Source organism: Strix uralensis, chromosome Z, assembly GCF_047716275.1.
Source record: "Strix uralensis isolate ZFMK-TIS-50842 chromosome Z, bStrUra1, whole genome shotgun sequence".
In the NCBI taxonomy this organism is placed as follows: domain Eukaryota; kingdom Metazoa; phylum Chordata; class Aves; order Strigiformes; family Strigidae; genus Strix; species Strix uralensis.
The window spans coordinates 57,974,364-57,994,190 of NC_134012.1; the positions used below are offsets into that span (position 1 = coordinate 57,974,364).

General features: G+C 40.5%; 1 protein-coding gene across 1 annotated transcript in view; it reads right to left on the reverse strand.

The window, feature by feature from the left end:
• Positions 1-19,827, reverse strand: part of CAMK4 (calcium/calmodulin dependent protein kinase IV) — a 197,805-nt gene that overhangs the window by 93,920 nt on the left and 84,058 nt on the right. The window contains exons 3-4 of the mRNA XM_074857311.1: positions 8,449-8,511; positions 7,730-7,812 (exon numbers count right to left, since the gene is read on the reverse strand). Coding sequence (XP_074713412.1) covers positions 7,730-7,812; positions 8,449-8,511 — 146 coding nt within the window. The remainder of the gene's footprint in view (positions 1-7,729; positions 7,813-8,448; positions 8,512-19,827) is intronic.

The window sequence follows — 19,827 nt, forward strand, 5'->3', positions numbered from 1 at the left end:
CAGCATTTCACAGCTCCTGTCTGGTGAGCAACAGGGAGGGGGCAAAGAGAAGGATCACTGGCAGCTTGCAAAGGAGGCAGTGGCCTGGGAAGGATGAAAGAGCAGCACTGAATGTTCTGATGAAGCCACCCTGCCAAGAAATGGTGAAGCTTCCATTGGATTTCTTTGTCTAGCTAAGGACACCATGTTGTAAGATGTGGCATGTGGAAGAAGTTCAACGGACAGTAATTGAAACATAGAAAACACAGCCTGGGACCAAAGATTGCAGAGACTGCAAATATATAGTCCTCCACTGCATGAGAGTTTGCTATAAAGAAGGAAGTAATTACCTTCTCTCTACCTGCTGGGGACAAAGCAGACAGATTTTGACCAGGTTTGCAGAAAGAAAGGTTTTCCTAATATTGAAGCCGAATCTAATTCCGGGCTGGAGAGTCACTGGAATATCCTACATAAGAAGATTACAGAGATGTTTAAGAAACGAAATCCAAACCCCTGGGCTTTCAAGGACAGTTGAAGGATGCTGCCTGACCACAGGTGAACAACCTGCCTGCTCCAGCCCTCCATGTCAAACCTGCACAACTGTACCTGCCATGACATTTTAAACACATTGGTCCAGAGCTCACTCTGGCACCACACTTACTTCCCAGCAAGAGTGAAACAAATGGCCATCAAAGTCTGAAACTGGGCTTAACATACATTGCTCTTATATCTCTCTATGTCACAATTGCGGGAGTATTCACATTATCATTATTCAGTTCAGGATTATTTCAGGTTCACCTGTTCCAGTCCTCCTTTGGTGGCCTTGGCACCAAATGTGTGATACATTCCTTTTTCCAGCGGCTGAAGTCCAACATTGAAGTGAGAAATACATTATCTGAAAAGGATTTGCTTTTCAGACTTTCATAAAAAAATCAACTTAGTTATCATTTAGCATAAGCACACTGGTCCTCTGAGTATTTAAGATAACTGTACTTCTTACTAAAACATTTTGGCATGTACATTGAAAAAGCAATGAGAAACTAAATGTACAAACTTCATCCTAAGTGATTTTATAATTTTCGGAAAGATATTGAATCAAGGCATAGAAGACATCACTAGCTCTTGGAACAGTCTGAGACTTCCTGTATACATATATGTAGGCTACAGCTATATAGGCTGTAGGTATATATACCTCAACTTGTCACCTGCATAGAGCTGTCAAAACCTCTCTGCATTTCAAACAAATATGAAAGCTAAATTTGTTAATAACTGAGGAAATCAGCTAAGGCTCGACCAGCTTCCTATTTAATTTAAACAGGTGTATGTTTTCCAGTTTTTCTGGCATCCAGACCATGTATGTCTATATTACAGTGGTGAGACTGTGGCAGAAAATCAAGAATACACGTTAGAGATGTTGTAATCACAAGAGGACATGGTATTAACAATACCTAACAAACTAAAGAGCTTTACAGGCACTGATGTGTCCTACCTCCAAAAGGCTTGCCCAGTTCCCAGAGTGGGCTAGCACAAGACAGGCTGGTTCCAACTAGGACATACCCATGCTAACAATTCCTGCAAAGTTATCTTGAGCAATAACAACAAAAGGCAAGAGGACATTTTAAATGAAAATGTTTTAAGTGAAAAGCCTTCCACAGTGGAGTTAAGAACCAGGCAAGCTTTAATGTCACATCAGTTCACATTTAGAGAGCGGCAGGAAGCCAACCAGTACTATAATTGCACCATCATCATTGCCTGAGTCATTTAGTCATTTATAAAGCTGCAAGTGTGTTCCCTCTGACGGCTGGTGTTTCACCTAATTCTAAGTGCATACATTGACCACACTGTAAGTAGTATCCTATGCACAAACATTTACAAAAAAATCATTTGTATCTTTCATCTTGAAGAGAATATTGTAGTCAGCAGATACTGACTTAGAGTAAATCTGTCCAGTGCGAGAAAATAAAGCACTGACCACAAAAAAGTCTAAAGGCATTATTACAACTCTGTACACAAAGAAAATACTAAATTACTTTGGAAAGGCTATAAATGAGCATTAAAGCATGCTTCTTTAGTCTTAAATTACTGTGTTTTATCGTTACTGCAGCTGAAATCAAGAGACACTAAATGGACTATTATGACATCAAGGAGCACTTTTACCAGAGCTAATTTGTATGTTGTCTTCTGATTTTGGAGAATATGGCACAGTTGGTGTAGTCATGCCGTTAGACCTCTTTTTTTTTGCCAGTCCTGAGTGAGAGGACTGTAACTTGCTCTTGTGAAATGAGTCCAAAGGGCTGCTCTGACCCCAGTTCAGAAGACAGACTGCCACCACATAATGAGACCAGAGCTCAGAAACAAATAGTTTATATAAGACCTCCACTTCAGTGATTGATTAATTCCTTTACTCTTTTTTTATGTCCTTTAGCAATTCTAATTTCCATAAGCAGAAATAAGAAGGTGTGCCTGAAGCCTGGGAAGGCTTCGGGAAATTTTGTCCGTAAGAGGTAATCATTCCTGCATCTCTTAAAAAGGCAAGTTCTTTAGAACAAGTAATTAATATTTTTGTTAATGTATGCTCCATAAAAGAAGATAGTATCAGCTTGAATCTATATTTCAGAAAAAATTATATGAAATCTGAAATGGAAATGAGTCGAGACTGTCGACTGGTATTTTTAGACAATGTTGGTGCACTTCGTAGTAAGATGAAGGAAGAAACAGAAGAGTTTGTGGTCAAGATGCCAAAATACAGACAAGGAGAACATATGGATTGGCATTATCATTTGAAGCTGAAAAAAGGAAGAGTCTAGCAAAAACTACTCTTATCAATCCATAGGTATTCTGACTAAGATAAAGTTGGAGTTGATGTTTTTTGCTGTAATTTACATCTGAAAGAGTGATTCTGCTGAAAGGCAATAGATATGAATAAAATGTGAATAGAAAAGACCAAATTCAAAAAAAGTTAGCCCATAAAAGACAGATAGCAGACTTCACCGTGCTGCAAGACCTATTACGGCCTGTAACAATAAAGAGGCTAATTGTTAGAAGCAAAGCCAGATCAACAAAATGACCAAGAATCTGATGAATTATACCATACAATAGAAAAGAAAGTCAAAGTTAACAGTACCAAGAAATTACATTTAAGTAAAGAACAATGAAGGGACAGAGGGTAAATGGAAGAGGCAAGAGAAGAACCTAACTGAAGCAAGCTTAAGAAGAATCATCATTATTCCAAAAGGGAAGAACTATAAAGAAAATTGGAGAGGTAATAATCAAAGGGGTTAACACAAAAAAAGTGAGGCCACTGGCTACTTATATGATAAAATCTTTGAACAGTCTAAGGTTTACTGATTATTAATAAAAATGTGTTTAAAAAGCAACTAGTTTGACAAACAATTTGCCTATATAAATGAGATGAATCTGTTTTTTTTCCAGGAAAACTACTTCATTTTTTGTGGTGTCAATTAATTCTACATTCCCTTATGGTCATTGCATTTAAACTCTTTTTTTCCACCATGATCTTCAATTCATATTAAAATGTTTGATTCCATTTATTTGAGCTCAAATTCAGTCCCATCTATCTGAAAGCACCTAGAGAGTTAATTCCATCAGCTCTGCCTCTAGCTTTCTCCTGTTAAATGGAGAAGAGCTGAAATGGAGAGAAGCTTTCTGACTATAAATCTGCCTTTAGAAATCATCCACATAAGGTTTATTACTTCATTCTGTATGTACAATATGATGTCATCCAAAAACCTAATAAAACCAAATTTCATTATGTCTTTCCATCACTCAAATTTCTCATGTAAAAGATGTGTCTCTGGTCTCAACTATGGCTCTCAACATTTTTCATAAGAGGATGAGGTGAGAAGATGGGAGAGAGGGATAAAATTTGACCTTTGCCTGCCACTTTGCTCCCAGTCCTGAAATTTCTGATTCACAAGTGTGGTGGCAACACGGTCCTTTAAAGACTGTTCAAATGTTAGAGTGATCACTGCACCACGCATTTAAACAGCTGTGCTGATTTTGGGTGTTTTTCAACTGGCTCCTGCCCCATTGAGAACTGGTGTGATGGCAGCCTGCCCTCAGTATCATGGCAGCGTGCGAAACACGGCCGTGTGCTGTTGGGCACACTGATGCTGGGACACTTGGAGCCATACCAGTGGGTCGTCCCTCAGGACTCTGTCAAAACACTGCTGGTTTAATGCACTTCAACCATGCATGTCTGTTTTAAACATACAGGAATGAAAGAGGAGGGCCAAGCAAATGTCAATGTCATACATGCCAGCACTGTGCTGGAGATGTGGCATCTGGAAAGAACTAGAATATCAGATAATTTAGACCTACTGCAGTTTTCTCTGTATCTTGGCCAGTTTGTCCATTGGTCTGTCTTAATTCAAAAGCTCTTTGTCACTGGTCACTTACTGGATTGGCAAAAACCATGATGCAAACTGGCAACAAACATTCTAATTTACACAAACTTTTCCAATTTAGTGTAGAGTTATATTTGTTGTGTTTGGGATGGTGGAATATTATATGTCAGGGTGTCACCTACAATGTGATTTATGAAGTCTGGAAAACAGATTTCTTTTTAAAAATGCAACCAAACCCAACCTGATTTGAGTTGTATTAACTCAGATGTATAACTGATACTTTCCTTTGAAATTATCTCCTTCTGGGTAACACAACTGAAAAATTGCCATGAGAACAAGAGAGGGTCACAGCTCTCCCTCCACATCTGACACAATCCCACTGCCCAGCAGGAGATTTCCCAGGGTTGTTTTGCTTTCTCCTGGGATGGACGTCATGCAAGAACAGAGGAGAGAGGGCACAAGACCTGTCTGTAAGTCAGGAGATTTCCTTCATGCATGATAAAAAGATGTATGGATTGAAAAGATTAAGCATGAGGGGCAGAAAAGCTAAATTCTGCCCTCAGGCAGAAAGCTAAATTTACCCTCACTAAAACTCAGAGGTCAGCCATGTACAGCACATTGCAAAGTGTTAATCCTTCAGCCCAGCTGAAAGAGAGGAAAGGGACAACTAATGTTTAATTGGAGTGATTAGCACAAAACATCTTGGCTGCATATTTCTATTATTTTTGGTTTAAGGTTGAAAAGTGAAGTAATACTCCTATTACTAGCTTAACAGCTGGAAACAGCTTTTTATTCTTTTTTTTCCACTGGTTGTTTTTTTTCCAAAAACAGATCAGAGAGGACCGTATTGCCAAAGTTTCCACTTCTGTTGTATGTGGAGAAAAGGAGGATGCTGAATTCAGACCTCCATTAGTGCTCATTCGTAGCATCACAAGGGGGCACCACAATTCTAGTGACTAAACGGTTTTGCTTCTTGTCAGGCAATGCCAGACAGCCCATCCTAACCAAACTACTAGATTAAGCATACAATTTTGGGGAAAGATCAATCTTAGAACTCAAATCCCATAATCACTGCTGAGTACAGATTACAGAATGCTGAAAACATCATAATATTAAATCCTAGTTCCATCAAATAATGTTGTTGCCCATCCTGGATTCCATGGAGTCTTTTATCTTCAGTTCTACCACACAGATGGTTGCTCAGGAATCAACCATTTCACTGGCATATCTGTGTTTTCCCTTTGCAAACTCTTCTCATCAAAGGCTTCTGTAGAGTATCCAGCCTTCCTGAAAGGCATCCAATCTGAAACCACGTGGATATATAAAAGGCAATGTTAAAGGTAAGACTTCTTGTGTAGGGTCCTCCATCTCAGAACTGGGCACTCGGTGGTTGTTTTAACTTGCAGCACATTTGTCCTGATTGCTTTGGCTGAGTATTGAGAGAGTACACACCTTTCTTCTGTTGAACTGAAGATGCTGATTTTGTTGTTATTGCAGTTTGAACCCGGCCAGCAGCCAATCGCCATGTGGCCGGCCGTTCACCTCCCCCCTTCCCCCTCCCTGGTGAAATAGGGGAGGGACAAAAAGAAGAAAATTCGTAGGTTGAATATAAGAAAAAGAATTTACTAATAGTAACAAGGAACAACTGACAAATGTGAACTCAAAATGGGTAAAATGCAGCAGTGGCTTACCAAGCGCAGCGACCCCCCCCCACAGCAGCAACCCAACGGCACCAGGAAACTCCCACCATGCCGCCACAGAAAACAAAAACGGCACACACCAGAGAGAGCCCGCATCCACCTATATACACTGAACATGACGTCACATGATATGGAATATTCCAATGACTGATCGGGACCGGCCCTCTAGCTGTGCTCCCTCTCAGCCCAAGGAAAGTTAACCCTATCCTGGCCGAAACCAGGACATTATTGTTCAGAAATAGTTCATCTCAAGGTTGTAGCTATGACCTCGGGGACAAGGAAGTGATCTTACCCCTGTACTCGGCACTGGTGAGGCCGCACCTCGATTACTGTGTTCAGTTTTGGGCCCCTCACTACAAAAAGGACATTGAATTACTCGAGCGTGTCCAGAGAAGGGCAGCGAAGCTGGTGAAGGGTCTGGAGCACATGTCGTACGAGGAGCGGCTGAAGGAACTGGGGTTGTTTAGTCTGGAGAAGAGGAGACTGAGGGGAGACCTCATCGCCCTCTACAACTACCTGAAAGGAGGTTGCAGAGAGCTGGGGATGAGTCTCTTTAACCAAGTAATAAGTGATAGGACAAGAGGTAATGGCCTCAAGTTGTGCCAGGGAAGGTTTAGACTAGATATTAGGAAGCATTTCTTTACAGAACGGGTTGTTAGGTGTTGGAATGGGCTGCCCAGGGCAGTGGTGGAGTCCCCATCCCTGGAGATGCTTAAGAGTCGGGTTGACATAGTGCTTAGGGATATGGTGTAGTTGAGAACAGTCAGTGTTATGTTAATGGTTGGACTAGATGATCTTGAAGGTCTTTTTCAACCTAGATGATTCTGTGATTCTGTGACCATGCCACAAAAAATGTATGCTTTTGTTTTCTTAAGTCAAAGATACTTTCAGACTGAGTCTTTGATGCATATTTCTATAACAGTCCTCTAAAATACTAAACGTTAATTATAGAAGGAAGATCAAATAACCTGCCTTTACATGAGTTGGAAGTCAGCAGTGCCAGTGAAATAATTGATTTACTCAAGCCAGTATCAAATGCTTTTCGTATCTTCTCTCGCTCTAAAAAAGCTAACCCCCTACCAGTAAAATATTGCCCCAACACTATTACAGAATTATTTTGCTTTATGAACATGCACCTACAACACAAGCACGTACAGCTCTATGAGCAATACCTTCAGTACTCAGTAGTTGTCTTGCAGAACCTTTGTAACAAATACAAAGGTTTTACAAATACAATGAATACCAAAGAGAATTTCTTTCTTATGCTTACCATTTTTTTACCTGATATAACACTATCTTCCTGGCAGGCTGACTGTCACTTACCATATTTTATGATGACTTGTCAATGTGATTTTGTCAGTTTTTCCTGCCTTTTGTCTGATCTAGCATACTCTGATGGTATGCACCTCCGGAGCACCTTCCTTCAGTAGTGTGTGCTCTCCAGAATTTACTGACAATTTCCTTCATTTCCAACTCATATATAATTTCCAAAAAAATCTCCTGATAATCACATTTCCAAACACATTTTTAAGCCAATTTCTGCGGCTGTTTACTCATGTGAATAAACCACACACTGATGAAATAATTCCAGTAATTACTAACACAGTATTATGTGCAGAGAAGGAATCTGGACTGTAACACCCCTGGGGAAGGTACTGAGTGAGGTGCGTACAGGTAACTTACCTGTCAAATAGTTCTCCACCTGTGACCAATTCCAGAACAAGACTGATTTCTGTAGGTGTCTCAAATATCTCCTTCAGCTTTATCTGGTAAAAGATAACAAAGAGGATTCACTTTGCTTACTTGTCTTCTTGCTGAGCATATCACAGAGCCAACAGCAGGAAACAGGCCACAGTCGATAAAGCTGGTACCAACTGAAGCTGGTGCAACATTTACCTTGCAGTTGAGCAGCAAACTGTTATGCATGTTCTCTCCCACTCTCCTTTTTGTTGATAGCTTTATCTCCTTTGCATTCCCTTTTTTGTTACTATTTTCATACTCCTTATACCTCAGCAACCTCTATCCAACACAGGAGTTTAAGATGTTGCTTTTTTTTGTGTTTATCAACAGCTGTCTGCCAGTCTTTCAGAGTAAATGAATATAAGACCTTCCCCACCTTCAAGGACGGACAACACCAACTTCCCCTTTCATTTACGGAACTTCTTTTGTATAGTTTCCCACTCAAATCTCTCAGAGCATCAATAATTTATTTTAAAGTGTAAGTATAATTCAACAGTCTTCCACAACAAGCTGCTAATGCACTTTTGAGGAAAACCCAAAGCTTTATTCAGAACTCTCCCAAGTCTGTACAGGTGAACTCCAACAGTCATCTCTCAGGAGCAGAAAGAATTTGAAAAAAAGAAAGAAACAAACATGGAGTGAAAGTACAAAGCTAAACTTACAATGTTTGGATGTGAAAGGCGAAGAAGAACTCCAATTTCTGTGCGGACAATTTTCTTGTCTACCTGGTTAAAAGGGGGGAGGGAAAAAGCGAAAAATTTATTTCTATGTTCACCATAGAAACTTCTAACTGCATTACAGGAAAATATGTGTGAACAGCATTTCTAGATCTCCTAGGAGAATAAGCTGATGTGAGACACACAAGTCAAACATACTGTAAGGAGTAATCTTCCTTTAACATGAGAAAGATACTATAACAGAAAAACACTGGCATCTAGCAAAATGATTAGAAATATACATGTAAGTCACACAAGAAGTAGAATATAGGAAAGACATCTGGAAAAGGTGCTAAAATTCCTATTTTTACTCAAGTTCTGCCCTTCTCTATCACTACTTATGTTGGTTCAGTTTATGCCAGGATAGCTTCCTTTTGACCAACTGTTCGGCAGCTGTACTGGAAAAAGGTTTCTGCACATAGGACATGCACATCAAAGCAGTGTAACATACTGCTTAGAACAAAAGAGTTATGCAAAGGTCAAACATCTCCAGCCGCAGACAGGGTATGAGGTTTAACTTCAAACTGCTTCAGATACATCTAACAGAATGATCTATTAATGCGGAAGACTATCTGTTTGGTTAAAACCTCTGCAAGGATTAGCCCTTACCTTCTCAAATTGCAGTCTTTAACAATTCAGACACAACCTATGTCCTGTTGGGGACATATTGGTCATTTCTCACAGGCAATGCAGACCTAGGGAGTATTTCACTCAGGAAAGACAACCGCAGCTCTCCCGGAACTTGAATGTTTAAGCAAGCAAGGAAGGAAAATAATCCTAAGCAAATTATGCATGCTTTTATGTTGCTAAGGTAATTAATACATTTATGAAGAAACTATCTATCTGGTTTGCAAATATTCTCACTGAACCTAGAGAAATCCTACACTGATGACAATTATTAACGTATTTTTTTCTACAGCAGTCTTCATCTCAGGAGTTACAAAATGAATGAAAGTCAGCAAGTTAAGTCACATCCACACTGATGACACAGATGACGCCAAGCAGAACATTTTGAGGGGGAGTTGTGTGGATTTTTTTAGTGGAGGCTTTTCATCAAACACATGTTTTGAGTTTGGGTTTGGTTTTTTACATCATATGGGAAATGAACAGTCATAATACATAACCTTTAAATGGGACATAAAACTACCTTCAAATTCTTAGTGTGGAAAACACATGCTTAAAAAATGATCCATTTTTTAATCACCTGAAAGAAGAGATGTGCTTCTCAGTATTTTATTTTTTCCAGCAACAACAAAATCCAAGTATCAGTCACATTCAGAACTACACGAGAGGCAGAATTTGATTCTCTCCTTGTGTCAATTAGGAATGATTTCAGGTTAGTAATGCCACAGTGCTCTGACAGTGGTGTAAATGAGTGGAGAATTAGAGCCCTTAGGGATTTCTTGAAACTCACTGGCATTTAACCTCTTTTAGTGGCTCTGCCAGAAAGCAAAATGAAAGAACGAAAAAAAAACTTTGGGCAGATTTAGTGCATGTGAGAAGCAGCAGAAAACAAAAATCAAAGAGGAATGAAATATTCTATTACCCGAACACTTAATTGGAGATAAAAATCATGGTCAATAACTAAATATTCACAGGTAAACCTGCTCTAGGATCAAACACAGTACCCTTTAAGCTCTGTGACCATCACAGCCTTTCTGAACTTTATTGCTTTCTACTCCAAACACAAGTGTTTCTTTGCTCTTGCCTGCTACATAAATACTGAGCAGCAGTTTTGAAGAATGGTATCCTGTGTAGTTTTATAAAATGCTGTGAGCACCAGACTGTGGTCTTACTCTGTTTCAACATCCCCTTGGCATCAGTAATGTTATTCAACTCTGGGTTACTTTTGTGAGTGCAAATAGGGGCTCCAAAGCCTACTGCTGGGTAGCAAGAGGCTCTTGATGATCCAGAGAGTAATACATGTCTGGACTGTTTTCGTATGCTTTGCACCTTAGAGAGGATCAGAAAAGTTAATGTACAATATTGCACGGACAGTCATTTCCCCAGGAGAGCTGTTTAGACTGGGCAATTTACCTCATCCAAAAGCACCACTACAAACTGAACAACCTACAGTTTGTTCTTTGCAGTTTTGAAAATGTTTGTGGATCAAACATGCCTGGCAACAAGCATGGAAAAGGCTGTCTAAACTGTAAAGATGCTTCCTTTTGACACTGAGTAGTTACAACTGAGGAACTATAGAGGCCCTCCCCTTATCTTGCAGGTGGCAACAAATTAAGTGAAAAAGTGAACTAAGACTCAGTTTCAGGTCCTTGCTTTCCTAGACATTTACTCTGCAACCATAGGTGAGTCCAACTGCACTTACACTAATTCTGTACCAGGTTGTGCAAATGACTGGTTGGCTGATTTTAACCCTGGTGTGATTTTACTGAGCTGTATTTTCTGTTTGCAAACTTTAAATTGCAAGCAATCAAGAGGCTGTAATAGGCCTCCGAAGCAGCATTCTGCTCTAGTACATCTGCATCAATTTGAGAAGTCATTTGCCAGGTAATCCTGAAATGGTTATTTATTAGTTCTTCACCACTGACCCTAGGCATAAAGATTTCACTGCCCATAGACCAAAAAAATCAAAGTTGCTAGATGGCCTGTAATTATTAAACCCCACATCTATATGCTTCCATGGCTTACCTGTGGAGACATCCACATGAAGTGCTAAAATGCAGCAAATCTGCAAGAACTGCTTGTAGGTGAGATGCAGTCTTGCCTTGTGCTGTGGCTTGCAGTGCTCAACAGTACACTTTATTAAGCAAACAGGAGCTGTGACTGTAGCACGGGTAAGTATCTGCATGCTGGCTTTAATGTAACTAGATAAAGTACCTGCAGCAGCAAAGATGCAGTGACCTGAACCTGGGAGCCAGAGGCAGTCCCAGAACCCCGTGTGCTGAACTGAAACATCTATGTGTACTGCAGCTGGACACATGGCTTTGCCGTGTTACCTGAGATCATTACACAAATGGTAGCATGTTGTGTGCACTCAAAACTACAATCTTACATCCTGTTTACAGACAGACAGACATAGGATTAACAGCATTAACAAGAGTATTTCACACAATGAAGGCCCAGGAAGTTAGGACACGATCTGCAAGTATGGATGAATGAAATTATCCACCTCCTTAATTTATATTAAAGCTTTTACATTAAAAAGGTAATTATTCCTAATTACTTCTCATATTTTATCTCTCCAGTTATTTCACTTCTCTAGAATTAGGCATTTATCTATTTTATGGATACGTGTCTGCAAACACCGTGTCTTTGAAATTTGATACTGGTTGCAGTGAAGTAGCACTAGGTCTATAATCAGTCTATTTCTGATTTATAAATTTCAGACTATTTTGACAATGGAAAGGTCTGGAAAAATCCCTAATGAAAGCTGAGATTCTTCCATGTTTCCATGCCCTGAGAGAGTGAGGTGGATTGATGCTACAAACCTCCGAGATGTAAAACTGTTGCTCCTATCCAAATTAAATGAAACAAGATAAAATGAACTGTCACTGTAAACAGACTAATCCAGCTGCTGCTTTGCATTATGGTATGCCATCCTGAAAACAGGTGGCCAACAGATGCACATAGCCCTCCAACTTAGTAGAGAGCAACAAGCAGAGCACATTCCTCATGCTGCAAGTTCAGTCTCTGCTGCCCTCCTTCCCCAGGGTGCTGTGAACAAGGAGGGGCACATCTGGCCAGGTGTGATCACCATGCAGGTTGGGTGACAACGCTGTGCCCAGGCAAGTGGTGTGAAGCAGCCAATGCAAATGGCTCTCAAGGAGCTTCACAGCACTGTCCACCTCAGGGAGTCTGTTCACCCCAGTTCTGCACAGCTCCTTATTTAATATCGCACTTACTGACTCACATGAACACCTCTAATTTGAGCAATGGATGCTTTATCAAACCAGCAAGTCAGGCTCTGAGCATGTATTTCTCTGCAGTTATGGTGAGCTTGTTGCAAATCATTATTGGCTTGCCACCACACTCTATTGAAAAGTGCTTCCAAGAAACAATTTTTATGTTCATCCCAGCTAAACTGCTCCGGAGCCTAACTCTTTCTGTATTTTATGGACTCAATTGCTAATTACCATTTATAACTTTGCCATTATTTTGTCTTCTCACAGTTAAGCTGAAATATTAAAACCTATACATAGACTACCCACAAGCAGAGCTGCCAATTCCCTGGTAGTCTAAAAGGTCTGTTCCTAAATGTCACAACTACACATAGGGCTGCTGGGTTACCCAGGTTCTCTTGAAAGGTTTCAAGACAAAAAGAAATTAACTTGAATTTAAAGTTTGATTTTAAATAAATCTTCACAAGAAGGAGATTCAAAGTACATATTGTATATACAGTTTTAGGTTTTGCTTTCTAATTTTAAAATGTCCTGAGTAACAGGAATTCCAGTTTCTGCCCAGTTTATACATAGAACATCTTCTCAGAAAGTCTTTCAAGTCAAGACTTTAAGATTAAAACACTCTAAAGAAGACTGCTGAATGTGTTTTTTCATCTGTATAAAGCTGGGTAGTACTGCTGAAATCACGCTGGTCTATGTATCAATGCAAGATAGGATATCAGTCTTCTCCATAAGTGATAAAGAATCTTGGGTGATACAAAAAGGTGGTACGACAGAAAAATCCCAGAACAAATGAAAATAGATGCTTTATGTGTGAACCAGTCTCTCTGAGTTACTCTGGTGTAATTCAGTAACCAGCATGGCAGTCGACAGTGCATAAAAGCAGAATTAAAAAAAGCTGACCCTTCTGAATGAAAGGATACTTCTTTGTTCCAACTAGGGCATTTATTTAACACCTGCTTCAGGTGATTTGATTCTTTGCGTTACCTTTTTTTTTAAATGAAAGCAAGAGTTTCTTAAGTAAAGAATTCCTTCTATGTTTTAGGGACTGTTCTTGCTGGGACATTGCTTGACCTTCTCAGAAAGGTCAGCAGCTCTCTCTTTGTATGGGAGCAACCTTTGTACTCCTAATGGCCTAATATTATCTTTTAAAAAGTTCAAAATAATCTTTTTTGTATTTTGAGCTTGGCAGACAGTTCTGGCTCTATCTCCATTCAAACTGAACATAAGGTCCCTGAAGAACACAACAATACAATAAAGCACAGAAGTAATCGCACAACCCTGCAGTATCTTCCATAAATCAGCAGGGAGTTTTCAGTCTGTAGGTTACTGAGATTTTTTATTTTCAGCCTCCATAAGTAAACTTGTATTATTAATGCAAAGAAAATAGACTGTTCATTATTAGAGCAACTATTTTCTGTGCACATGTCCACATTTCCAATTTGCAGTTATAATCCTTCAATTGATGCATATTCTTCAGACTGAACACACTTGCATGGAACTTCTGCAAGTTACATGAATGTGCTTGCATTTGTCCTGTTAGGTGCCTAAAACTGCTTATACATGCAAACCTCCTGGCTGCAAATACAGATTAGCTGGGCTTGTGCTTTTTAAAAAAATGGAAGAGAAATGCACTGTCTGCATACAGTACTTAATGTATGTATGTATCTTAAATGCAAATTTTTCCATCAAAGAAGCAACACTTTCATTTCTCAAAAAGCACAGTACATTTGCAAGAAAACCATCAGATGGGTAGAGATGATTTGTGGGATTGTATAGACTTCAGCACAGTAAATCACATGCTGACATATCTGATTAACAGACCCCACATCTTGCAATATACAATTGCAATGGTAAAGCTGATCAGATGCAGGTTATACTCCCCAAAGACACACAAGCCTTTGTGAACAGGTTCTACTGCTCACCCATATTAACTTGGTCACATCACTAAAGCGTGAAGGATGGGTCCAAAGGCATGTAAATCTTGCACAACACTGGTCATTTGCAATAATACATTTTATGTCTGAGTTCAAGTTATATGTTAATTAGAAAAGGCCTTATTATATGCTATGGTCTAACTATCTGACTAATTTAGTTGTTATTTACACTCCTGACTCATTTATACACAGATTTCTGCAAATATGTTTGATAATTGTTGAACGGTTTATGCAAACAAATTTCAGGCTATTAGGTATTCATGAACTGCTCATTTCAGCTGTTCACTATTTATAGTGTGTTACTGCTGTTGCTACTGTTCCCAAAGCTGGGTGGAGGAGAACACTTTTAAGACACAAGAAAAATGTGTAAATCAAAAGTACTTCTTTTTAGTTCAAAATAGTCACGTTTATAGGATTATTTAGAAAATTGTACTCACCATTTTCTTGCCCATTCTGGCTTTCCAGATGAAAAAATTTTCCTCTCTTCTCAGTGAAAACTTATTAATCCAGTAGTCCCTTTGAAATTGAGAACTATTAGGTGATAGGACATTTCCTATCATCCTGTACAACATTTTATCTTAAAGCTACTTAAAGTTCTTAGGAGTTCCCAGCTGCATAATAAAGGCCTGAAATATGTCTACTTATATTGTTATCCAAGTTCAATTTAAGCCTGCTGCAATTTAAGAAATTGCACATAAATAGTAAGCTACCCATCCTTCTCTGAATCAACTCACAGTTACAGATCCATGTGAACCTTCACTGTTACCCAGTGAAGATTTGATGCATTGGGGCTACAGTTAATATCGTAATCTCCACCACAGATATCAAATTATTCCTTGTCATCAATGTACCGGTTTTGGCTAGTATAATTTTTTTTATAGTAACTTGTAAGGGCCTATGTTTTGTATTTGTGGTGAAAACATCGTTGATAACACAAGGATGTTTTAGCTATGGCTGAGCAGTGCTTATGCAGTGTATCAGGGCCTTTTCTGCTTCTCACACTGCCCCAGGCCAGGGGTGCACAAGAAGTTGGGAGGGGACACAGCTGGGACAGCTGACACCAACCAACTACAGGGATATCCCATACCATGTAACATGGTGCTCAGCAATAAAAGCTGGGGGAAGGAGGAGCAAGAAGGTATGTTCGGAGTGATGGTGTTTGTCTTCCCAAGTAACCGTTATGTGTGATGGAGCCCTACTTTCCTGGAGATGCCTGCTGATGGGAAGGAGTGAATGAATTAATTATTTAGGTCACTTGTACATTTTCTTATTAAACCGTCTTTATTCCAGCCTACAAGTTTTCTCACTGTTACCCTTCCAATTCTCTCCCCACTCCCCCTGAGGGCAGTGAGCGAGTGGCTGTGTGGGGCTGAGCTGCTGGCTGGGGTTAAACCACGACAATCAACTACATGCTATATCACTCCATTTTGTAAGCAATAACATAGATGATGATTGGGGAAGGCGTAGTTGTGTGTCTGATGATCAAATGAGACTATTTTATTCAAAATATTTCAGATGGGATGAAATCATGACAATGTCAGGTGCACATTAAGTCTTGCATGTCTTCTCTGATGAACCACCCTGAATCTCTGGACCCACTGCTTAAATGACACCTGTACTGGGAGACTTGTAATCTCCTGATGATAGATAATTCTTCTGGTAGGTCAGCCCCAAACACTGATAATGAGGGGTCCTGAAGTCACTTCAGTGTTTTTTGACATTATATAGAACCTGTAACTCTACACTTATGGGAACCATATAAATGACCCCATGCCCCAAAACTGCTTAAAATTTACCATTTATATACTTTGTCATCTGAATAACACATAAAAACAGTAGATCCTTAAAGGAAAGCACGGAAGGAATCCCTTGCCAAAAATTTTCAGGGACTGAAAATGTAAAATATTTGATATAGTTGGCAGAGGATACAGACAAGCACGTAGAGATGGTGAGACGGTTAAGAGAGGTAGGCAGACATGTGAAAGCAAGGTCTTATAACTGATCTAGCAAGCTCACTTCATAGATTAGAAACTGTGAGCTGAGATTCTTGTTAGCACTATGTGTCAACAAATAATGTTAGAATTTACAGGACTGTTTTTGTCCCTACATCACTCCAATCCCTATGGAGGATGTCTCAACTACGTTAATGACAGCACATTAACTTGCCTTCTCTGCCAGGATCTATGAGCTGTGCTGGAAAAAAAGGACAAATGACTGAGCAGGCTGAGAGCAGCAGGAACATACAGTGGCTTCCACCTGTGAATTCTGCACACAAGACCCTCAGGGTGCCTTCCATACTGGATCCTCTGTTCCCTGACACTTCATACAATTTAGAAGTAAACGGAGGAGATGCTGAAAGGAGGCAAATGTAAGCTATGTGAACTTGAACCAGTGAATATTTTAATTTCAGGAGACTCTCCTAGTCTCCCTTTATGGGCAATGAATTCACATGCAGATTTGGCAAATCACACAGAATCAGACCTAAAAAACCTGTAATGTATAAGGTGTGATCTAGGGGGCAATTTTGTTACTTAAAAGAAATAAACCTGCAGCCCCTGAAGACCCCACAGGTTCTTATATTACTGCAGGCAAAATGTGTGGCTACTTCAGCTTTTGGTGAGCTCTAGCTACCCAGTGATGAGAAACTATCTGTGACCTTCAACCTAAGTTTTTTAAGGTCCTTCTTACAATCGCAATACTCTGACCACGCTATCATAAACTTTGGGATGATCAAGCTCTGTACAAAGCTCAGTGCTAATAAAGCGTCTCACTTTGAATACATTTCACATATCCACTACATAGGAGGAAGAAGACCTGGCTTAAAAGATACAAGTTCTTAGGTGGCGTAACACACAAGTTATAGTGTGATATTATAGTGTGTGTCTGCTATAGGCTGCCTGACCAGGAAGAACAAGCCGATTAGGCCCTCTACAGACAGATAGCAGCAGCCTCACATTTGCAGACCCTGGTCCTCATGGAGAACTTCAACCACTCTGATATCTGCTGGAAGGACAACACAGCAGGACACAAGCAATCCAAGAGGTACTCGCAGTGCACTGATAATAACTTCCTGCTCCAAGTGACAGAGGGGCCAGTAAGGAGAGATGCTTTGCTGGACCTCATACTTACCAGCAAGGAAGGGTTGTCTGGGATGTGAAGATCAAAGGCAGCCTTGGCTGCAGTAACCATGAGATGGTAGGGTTCAGGATCCTGAGGGCAGGGAGGACAGTGAAAAGCAAGATCACAACCCTGGACTTCAGAAGAGCAGATCTGGCATCTTCAAAGCTCTCCTTAGAAAAATCCCATGGGATAAGGTCCTAGACGGAAGGCAGGGTTCGAGAAAGCTGGTTAATATTCAAGGATCACGTCCTCCAGTCTCAAGAGTAAACCATCCCAATGAGTAATGTCAAAAATGTCAGGAGGCCTGTGAGGATAAACAAGGAGTTTCTGGCCAAATTCAAACACAAAGCATACAGAGCATGGAAGCATGGACGGGTAACCTGAAAGGAATACAGGAACATTGTCCAAGCATCCAGGGATGGAGTTAGGAAAGCTAAAGCCCAAACGGAATTGAATTTGGAAAGGGATGTCGAAGGCAACAAGAAGGTCTTCTATAATTAGACTAGTGACAAAAGCAAGGCTAGGGCCTGCTGCTGAATGAGGCAGAGGACCTGCTGATGTAAGACATGGAAAAGGCTGAACGCCTTCTTCAACTCAGTCCTTACTGGCAAGACCAGCCTTCAGGAATCCCAGGCCCCAGAGACTAAGGGCAAAGGCTGGAGCAAGGAAGATGTACCCTTGGTGGAAGAAGATCAGGTCAGGGAAGACTTAAGCAAATTGAGCTTACATTAAGTCCATGGGCCCTGATGGGATGCAGTCATGAGTGCTGAGGGAGCTGGCAGATGTCATTGCAAGGACACTCTCAATAATCTTTGACAGACCATGATGACTGGGAAAAGTGCCCAAAGACTGGAGGAATGCAAATGTCACTCATGTCTCCAAGAAAGGCAAGAAGGAGCACCCAGGGAACTATAGGCCAGTCAGTAAACTTCACCTCAATCCCAAAGGTGATGAAGCAGATAATTCTGGAAAACACTTCCAGGCACACAAAGGACAGGTCAGTCATCAGGGGTATTCACCAAGGGCAAGTCATGTTTGACCAACTTGAGAAACTTCTACAATGAAATGACTGGCTTCATAGATGAGGGGAGAGCAGTGGACATTGTCTAGCTGGACTTCAGTATGGCCTTAGACATTGTCTCCCCTAAGATCCCAATAGACAAGCTGTTGAAATATGGGCTGGACAAGCAGACAGTAAGGTGGCTGAACGGCCAGGCCCAGAGGGTCATGATCAGTGGCATGAATTCTAGTTGAAGGTCAGTAACTAGTGATGACCCCAGGGGTCAATACTGGGCTCAATCTTGTTTAACATCTTCATTAATGATCTGAATGATAGTACAGAGTGCATCCTCAGCAAATTTGCTGATGACACCAAATGGGGAGGAGGGGCTGATATGTCAGAGGGTCATGCTGACATCCAGAGGGACTGGGACAGGCTGGAGAAATGGACTGACAGAAACCTCATGCAGTTCAACAAGGGGAACTGCAAAGTCCTGCACCTAGGGATGAACAACATAGAGTACACATGGGGGGCTGCCCAACTAGAAAGCAGCTTGGCAGAAAAGGACCTTGGCATCCCAGTGGACACCAAGTTGAATATGAGTCAGCAACGTGCTCTTGTGGCAGAGAAGGCCAACGGTATCCTGGGCTACATTAGGAGAAGTGTTGTCACCAGATCAGGGGAGGTGATCCTTCTCCTCTACTCAGCACTGGTGAGGCCACACCTGGTCTACTGCATGCAGTTCTGGGCTCCCCAGTATCAGAGAGATAAGGATATACATATAAGATAAGGAGAGATAAGGAGACAGTCCAATGAAGGGCCACCAAGATGATGAAGAGACTGGAGTGTCCCTCCTGTGAGGAGCAACTGGGAGACCTGGGTCTGTTTAGCCTGGAGAGGAGAAAGCAGATTTTACCTGTGAAGTAAAGTATACAGGACGTAGTTATTGATGTGTTACGAACTGTGGTACTAATTTCCTGTATACATATACTTCATAAATCTAGCTCCTAGCCTCAGTATCTCATGTGCTCCGCATCCATAGAACATGGAAATTGACGTGTTTTCTCACTGTGGTGTTGCAGCTGAAACACAGTAATGGCCCAAAAACAGTAACTGAGATTAGGTATAATGGTAAAATTAATAATTTTCCCAGAGTTCTGATTAATAGACTTTTGGCTTCTCATTTGTAGAAATTAGGGCTCTCATCTGCAGGAATTAGGACTTTTCCCACAAATTCTTGAAAGCCATGTCACAGGGTTCTTTTGACTTTTTATTTTGTATTTTTACATTCAAATCCTATACCTACTATGTTTGACACTCAGTCCAGATACCTACAGTTATTATGGTATTTCTTCTTGTAGCACTACTCTTTTATGAGTGTATAAAGAGCTAAAACCTATATGAGTGT